Below are 7,610 nucleotides of genomic sequence, written 5' to 3'. Positions count from 1 at the left end.
AGAGGTTATCAACTCCTTCTCCACTCGAATCCTGAACCATTCGGGGGCTAATGATGAAGACATGTACCTAGGGTAGGGTCATAGGCCTGACCTAGACACCCTCCCCTAGGACGTCACCCTAAAACCAGAAGCATTCGAAGAGGAGTCATCATCCACTCGACCATGAGGACTTCCACTCGGAAGACTTGAATTCACTCGACCGCGGAGACTGTCACTCGACCACCAGAAGGTCTAAGGTCGCTCTGGACTACAACGGTCGGACATCACCTCATAGCTTTAATGGTCATTATGTCTCTTTATTTACTAGCGTTACCAGTAACGTCTCCCCTTTAATGTACCTTAAACCCTTTGTAACGTGGGTCGGCTGGGGTCCTGGCGCACTCTATATAAGCCACCCCCCTCCACAGGCACGGGGGTTCGCATCTTTTGTAAACTCACACACACATATAATCCAGTCGACCGCCTCAGGGCACCGAGACATAGGGCTGTTACTTCTTTCGAGAAGGGCCTGAACTTGTAAAACTCATGTGTACAACTACTCCATAGCTAGGATCTTGCCTCCTCATACCTACCCCCCATTCTACTATCAGTCTTTGATCCACGACACCCTCTTCGAGTGATTTGAGTTTAAGATCCACCGAGAGAAAAATCAATAGCCCAAACTTAGACAGTGGTTGAGCATCACAATAGTTCCGAGTTAGAGTTCTTGTACCTATTACTCTTGAGAGCTGCGCACTCTCTAGACGGATAGGTGTCGGCTCGAGTGTTGAAGAGTTGTTATCTTCACCGAGCTTAGATCCGTTGTGATGCTTAACCCGAATCCTATGAAAGATGTGAGAGGAATCTCTTTATGCTTCAAATGATTACCTGGCAGCAGTAGACGTTATTCTTCGTGCTGCAGGAGATATCTTTCGAACTGAGGAGTTAGCATTACTTGCTCCGCAAGTAATGTTACCATTGTTCTCAAAATCCGACCATTGGACTCATGTCGTTCGGCCATTGGCCATTTCCCTTCAGGGAAGGCTGCGGCTATAAATAGGCACCCCACTCCAGCGTTGTTCGTTGGCTGCTCCGCTTATGATTTCTGAGAAGATTGACTGAGCATCCCCTCTCTGAGTGATTTGATTTTAAGATCCACTGAGAGAAAAATCAAGAGCCCAAACTTAGACAGTGGTTGAGCATCACAATAGTTCTGAGTTAGATTTCTTGTACTTATTACTCTTGAGAGCTACACACTCTCTAGACAGATAGGTGTCGGCTCGAGTGTTGAAGAGTTGTTATATTCACCGAGCTAGGTCTGCAGCAACCAAGAGTGATTGTGGTTAGCGAAGGTCGATGAAGGTTTGGATATCGCCAACAAGTATCTACCACGAGTGAAATAACTAGGGTCTGATCAACTCTGAGAAGGAGAATAGGACAAAGAGAGTTTATCTTCCGTGTTAAATCACAACCCCTCCAACCAGAGATAGTCCTTTGGTAGAAGGGCGAACTGGTCTACCAAATCTCACCGTCACCATTGAGCACCACTGGTTCAATTTACTTCACTGCATTACTTTTAGCAGTTTACATTCGTGCTCTGTGACGATAGTTTATCTGATCATTCATTCTCTGTTGCATATCATTCGAGTCTATTCCTTTTGTCATTCCCATCAGTTATCTTTCGTTACCCACATTGTTGCTCTATTATCATTTTGTTATGCTGCCTTAGTCCTTGTCTTCATTCTGTGTTGTGATCATTTACCTTATCTTAACTATCTCTCGAAGTTATCTATAGCAGCTCTTTTCTAGCACCCTGTCATGACATTGTATATGTTTGCATATTGCATTATCATTGTTATCATCAAGCTTGATGTATCCTATGCTCAAACCATTACTACATCCTACATCGATAGTTTTGATCCTCAATAGTATGCTTGATTGAGTTCGTTTCTACCGAACCTTATTTCCACTGTTGTGTTTGGGATCAGTTCAAAACATTCACAATAATTTTTGAATCTCCCATTCACCCCCTAGTCGATATACTCTCGGTCCTAACAAGTTAGCCCACAATCCATGGGTCGAGCTTATGGCCCACCAATCTCACAAGGAAGGACTCCGGAAGCCTCGAACCTATGCGTGATCAAGACGGACTCTGCCGAAGACTTAGTGCGTACTTCAAGGACTACTCCACATATCGGCATGTTTATCCCTAGTCGGCAACTGGCCATGTGTAACCCTAGCTACCTCCGGTGTCTATATAAGTCGGAGGGTTTAGTCCATAGAGTCATAATCACAATTATCAGCCTTAGGGTTTAGAACACAACATACGATCTCGAGGTAGATTAACCTGTACTCGATACTCCATCGTCAACATAACCAAAGCAGGACATAGGGTTTTGCCTCTTCGAGAGGGCCCGGACCTGGGTAAACATCGTGTCGTTTTGTCTCATGTTCACCATCATTCCTAGATCCACACTTCGGGACCCCCTACCCGAGATCTGTCGGTTTTAGTACAAACAATAGGTATCTACCATGAGATTGTTATGTATGATTCTAATGATCTGGAATATATCTACCAACTAGCCTGGCCTCGGCTTATATAATGTACCGAAGGCCTAGGATAACATGAGTCCTAGTCGGATATGTCGATGGAGAGGAGTCTTCGGCTTGTCTGTCAAGTCTTGTGGAATCTCCCTTGTATACGCCATGGGCTGCCCGAAGAAGCCCATTAGTGAACAACCATGGGGTCCTCGGGCCTACCCGCCTGGTCGGGAGATGACGTGGTGAGTACCCCCTAGTTGAGGACACCGTCAAGCGAGAGCAGGAATGATACTCCAAGATAGTGAGGGCAACAACATCTTCTCTGCATGCCGCTCCATCTTACACTGCTCTGGCACTTTAGGCCAAGCTTCTTACATGCCAGGAGGGTCTGAACCTTGCTCTTTAATGGTTTACGCTGCCGGTGGACATTGAAATGGATTGCATGGATGCAATCAAGTTAATCAAATCACCTTCTCTCGATAGATCGCTGCACCATTAAGCAATGAAATCCCTTTTAAGCCGAAAAAAGAGAGTGCGACACCGCAATTATGTATTTTTTTTCTATTTTTTTGCGTTTTCACCCTTCCCATTGAGATTGTTTTCAGTTCGACAAGTGGCAGCTACAAATGACCCTAATAATTCACTTTGCTCACCCGCAAAAAATATATAAAATAATTCACTTTCCTGACTCGCTCCCACAATACACTTCACAGTTCACGCTCGCATCAGCCGGGAGCCGGCCTGCCGGCCGGAACGGGTGCAAAGGCAGGCCACCAACGGGCAGACCTGCGCGAGTCTCCGTTCCCATCCCAGTCCCCCGGCCAGCCACTCGACGTCGATGGCACCGAACCCAGGGCAGGGACAGAGCTTAGCAAGTAGCAGTGGCGGAGAAAAGAGATGAGCTTCTCGGGACGGGGCGCCACCTCGCCTTCGCCTCACCACCGCCTCCCGATCCCTCCGGCCCCTCCGAGCCACAGCCCACCGGATAACGCTCCCCGCAACCCTCCAAAGCCCCCCACCGCTCTCGCGCCCCCACCCATAAACCCCCACTGCACAGATCCCCCTCGTCGTCCCTCCCCGCCGCCGAGCCGCCGCCATGCATCCCGACGCCACCTCCCCCTCGCACCGCATCGCCCGCGTCGCCGCGCACCTCAACCCCACTCGCCCGCAGGTGCGCCCCTCGATTCCTCAGTCCCCACCGCGGCTGCTGCCTGCCTGCCGGTAGAGACCCGTGTCTGATGTGACCGATTCCTGTGCGTGCGTAGATGGAGGAGGGCGCGGCGCTGAGGCCCGCGGCGTGCCGCGCCAAGGGCGGCGCGCCGGGGTTCAAGGTGGCGGTGGTGGGCGCGGCCGGGGGGATCGGCCAGTCGCTGTCGCTGCTCATGAAGATGAACCCGCTCGTCTCCGTGCTCCACCTCTACGACGTCGTCAACACGCCCGGGGTCACCGCCGACGTCAGCCACATGGACACCAGCGCCGTGGTAACGCACCCGACCTACTATCTCTTGTCCTCCGTGATGAATCAGCTGCCAGCGACGGGTTTTATGCGCTAATCATAGTGATGTCGATCAGGAGGCTGCCGTTGTGAGCACGGATTGATTTGGTTGGTGGCTTGCCTCGTTGTTGTTAGCTTTCTAGCTGGTGTGTTCCGATGCTTTTGCAGCCACTTGTGGTGACATCTGATGGGGGATTCTTATTCTTAACCGCTCCGCACGCTCCCTACCTAAACTGTGACAGATTGGGGGTGTGATTGCTGGTTCAGCAGCCTGGAACTGTTAGATAATGACCTCTCAATCATGTGCAGTTTCTGCCTTTCTGGCGCACCAGCAATTTGACATCTCATACTTTACTGATTTCTTCTTGTGCAATCGGCCTAGTGGAGTTCCTAAAATATCCAAATCCTTGACAATAGCATGCCTTATATGGAAAAGAAGCACCGACTGTTTATTCTTCAGAAACTCCTTTTATTTGCTCCTTTAGTTCATGTATGGCAAATGATAGGCGCAGTTCAAGCTTTGTTATTGTCTTATTGACTATTGAGAGTCTGAAAGAAATGCCGGAAATCATTTTCACAAAAAATCTAAATTGGCTGCAAATTGAAAAGAAAAGAGAATGAAAAACAATCTCGTGTCTCTGAAGTTTTTGTATGCAGCTAACATTTGCAGTCTAGTATTTTTTCAGACTGCTCAAATCAGTTAGAGATTTGTTCTGTCTTTGACCGTAGATACTGATGTGATAAATAACTGTGTTAGATATAACTTTCAGGTGCGTGGCTTCATTGGCCAACAACAGCTTGAGGCAGCACTTACAGGAATGGATCTTGTCATCATCCCTGCCGGCCTCCCAAGAAAACCAGGAATGACAAGGGATGATCTGTTCAACAAAAATGCTGGGATCGTTCGCTCGATCTGTGAAGGCGTTGCCAAGAGCTGTCCTAATGCTATTGTGAATTTGATCAGCAACCCTGTGAACTCAACCGTCCCCATTGCTGCGGAGGTTTTCAAGAGAGCTGGAACTTACTGTCCCAAGCGTCTCCTTGGAGTGACAACACTTGATGTAGCGAGGGCTAACACCTTTGTGGTATGCAACCTAAGGAAACTATCTTGAGTGTCATCTCTTAAATAGCTTTTACATGCTTGCATGCTCAAGTTCAACATCATCTCTTAAACAGCTTTTACATGCTTGCATGCTCAAGTTCAACATCATGTGCTCTACTAGCATTGCTTATGGCTCTTACTCATTCACTTCTCCTCTTTGTTGTTTTTTTCAGGCGGAAGTCCTTGGAGTTGATCCGAGAGAAGTCAATGTTCCAGTTGTTGGCGGGCATGCAGGGGTCACTATATTACCCCTCCTGTCACAGGTATCTTATGTTGTTGTCATCAAATTGGGAATGTAATATTTCTCATTAAGAAAAAAATCTCTAGCTTGTATGAACATCAATTGCTAATTTGAAACCAACCTCTCCGCAGGTCAGCCCCCCATGCTCATTCACTCCAGATGAAATCAGCTATTTGACTAACCGCATACAGAATGGTGGTACAGAAGTTGTGGAGGTATGATGCTGTTCACATTTAGTAGGTTGAAGCCTTCCCTGTGGGTTCTTCATTTCAGTTTTTTTTAATACTCTGACTATGCATTTCTGACTGATCATTAGATACTAGACAAACAGTTCCAATATTTGTTTTGTGGGGAAATATTATAGTCCCCATTTTTCTAATGGTCTCATACTTTTTTTTTTAAATGATATGCCTTGTGCCTGGTTTTCATTGAAAGCCGAGAATGGTGCATAAGTATATAGGTAGTTGCTGGGGTCCTCACGATTACAGTCCAGAGTTAACAAATGTCTCTGAGCAAAAACAATAGAAGGCCTAACAAATTTGGCCATCCAATCATACAGCTCAATGCTACCATGCTTATTAGACATTGGAAAGCAATGTTCTCATGTAGCCATGTGAGGTTCTAGTTTTCAAGTCCTACTATTAGCCGACAGATGAATTGATTTTAGTCGTACACACTTATTGTAGTATTGTATGCACAAAGTCCAGATAGCAACACCGCATCTCAGTTTGTTTTCTGAAGTAGAATCGCTTAAAGACTGACGTATTTTTAACTGGACTTAAAGTGTGACAGCGAACGGCCATTGTTGTGTTGTGGGGATTTAGCTGTAATTTCATCCTTGGCATAGTGATATTCTATGAGCTACCAGATGCATACCCTTATTTACGCCCTCTGTGAATTAGTGTTAGTAGTTTCTGGAGGATTTGACAGCTAATAGACCCAATCACCAGCACTGATAGTAGATTTTGATTGGATAGAGATATTTTAGGAGGTGTAATACAAACCCTATTAGGTAAGCATGAATGAAGTTTCTGTAGTACTCAAAGATGTAGTACTGCACACAGTTATATAGTTTCATATCCTTTTGGTTTTCTGTATCTGAAACTTCTACAGTTCCAGTTTCACCTTTTATTTTCTGTTCTCCACTTGAGTTTCACATCCCCTTTTCACTTACGATTCAGGCAAAGGCTGGAGCAGGCTCTGCAACTTTGTCAATGGTAGGTTGTGCTGCCTACTTTGCATGGTTTGTACGTGAGTCAAGTTATACCCAACACTAACATATAATAAACCCCTCAGGCTTTTGCTGCTGCAAAATTCGCCGACGCGTGCCTGCGAGGAATGCGCGGAGATGCTGGCATCGTGGAGTGTTCATACGTCGCATCTGAGGTATCATTCTGTCACACCATATCCTTATACGTATCCTTGCCATCAGGAAATCTTATGATTTATTCCCATCTTGTCTTGCATTAGGTGACAGAGCTGCCGTTCTTCGCATCGAAGGTGAGGTTAGGTCGCGGTGGAGCCGAGGAGATTCTCCCTCTTGGGCCACTGAATGACTTTGAGAGGTACATCAGCTCTACTCAATTATAGTCGCTTCCATACAATCATCACAAGCGTCGGTCTTTCCCAAAGTGATCGCTTTGCCTGATGTCTCCTTGCAGAGCCGGCCTGGAGAAGGCGAAGAAGGAGCTGAGCGAGAGCATTCAGAAGGGCGTGTCCTTCATGAACAAGTGAGATCGTACGAATGGATCGCCCCCGACCTATACAGATATGCAAAGACTAAAGAAAGAGTGTGATATAGTGCTCCAATACCTGTAAAGCCACCACTGCATGTGCACGACAGTACTAGTACTCCTTTAGCTGCACCGAGCCTTTTCCCCCGTCGTGGAATATAAATCATGTACTCGTACTAGACAAGAACATAAATGTATACTTTTGTGAATAGCTGGACCGAACATGTTTACAGCCTCAGGACATTGCATATCTGCTCGCTAGGAGTGGACGAGCAGCAAATTGCTTTTGGCTACTGGGCTCCATTAAGCCCAGATTTTTGAAAACTGCAAACGAAAATCAAAGTTAAAAAATAATAATAATCCGTACATATGCACTGTTCACTATAAAAGTCTATTTTTTGTGGAGCTCATATCAAAACATATTTCATCATGACAATTTACATTGATGTAGTATACATCCCTATACACTTGTGTATCTTTAAAAAAAAGACTAGAAAAAAATGCTTTTCATTTTCAAAA

At 46.1% G+C, this 7,610-nt stretch overlaps 1 protein-coding gene across 1 annotated transcript; it reads left to right on the top strand.

The window, feature by feature from the left end:
• The first annotated feature begins 3,516 nt into the window (after positions 1-3,516).
• LOC125530273 (malate dehydrogenase, glyoxysomal) lies at positions 3,517-7,302 on the top strand. The gene is made up of 9 exons (XM_048694664.2): positions 3,517-3,691; positions 3,786-4,001; positions 4,786-5,100; positions 5,291-5,380; positions 5,490-5,573; positions 6,540-6,575; positions 6,655-6,744; positions 6,829-6,923; positions 7,020-7,302. Exons 1-9 carry the CDS (start codon positions 3,617-3,619, stop codon positions 7,090-7,092), a joined length of 1,074 nt encoding a protein of 357 aa, XP_048550621.1. The 5' UTR covers positions 3,517-3,616; the 3' UTR covers positions 7,093-7,302.
• Positions 7,303-7,610: the final 308 nt, after the last annotated feature.

The sequence above is a fragment of the Triticum urartu genome, chromosome 5A (assembly GCF_056163025.1).
Source record: "Triticum urartu cultivar PI428250 chromosome 5A, HENAU_Tu73, whole genome shotgun sequence".
Taxonomy (NCBI): Eukaryota; Viridiplantae; Streptophyta; class Magnoliopsida; order Poales; family Poaceae; genus Triticum; species Triticum urartu.
Note: the sequence above shows the minus strand (reverse complement) of the source record. Positions and strands in the feature narration are given on the sequence as shown.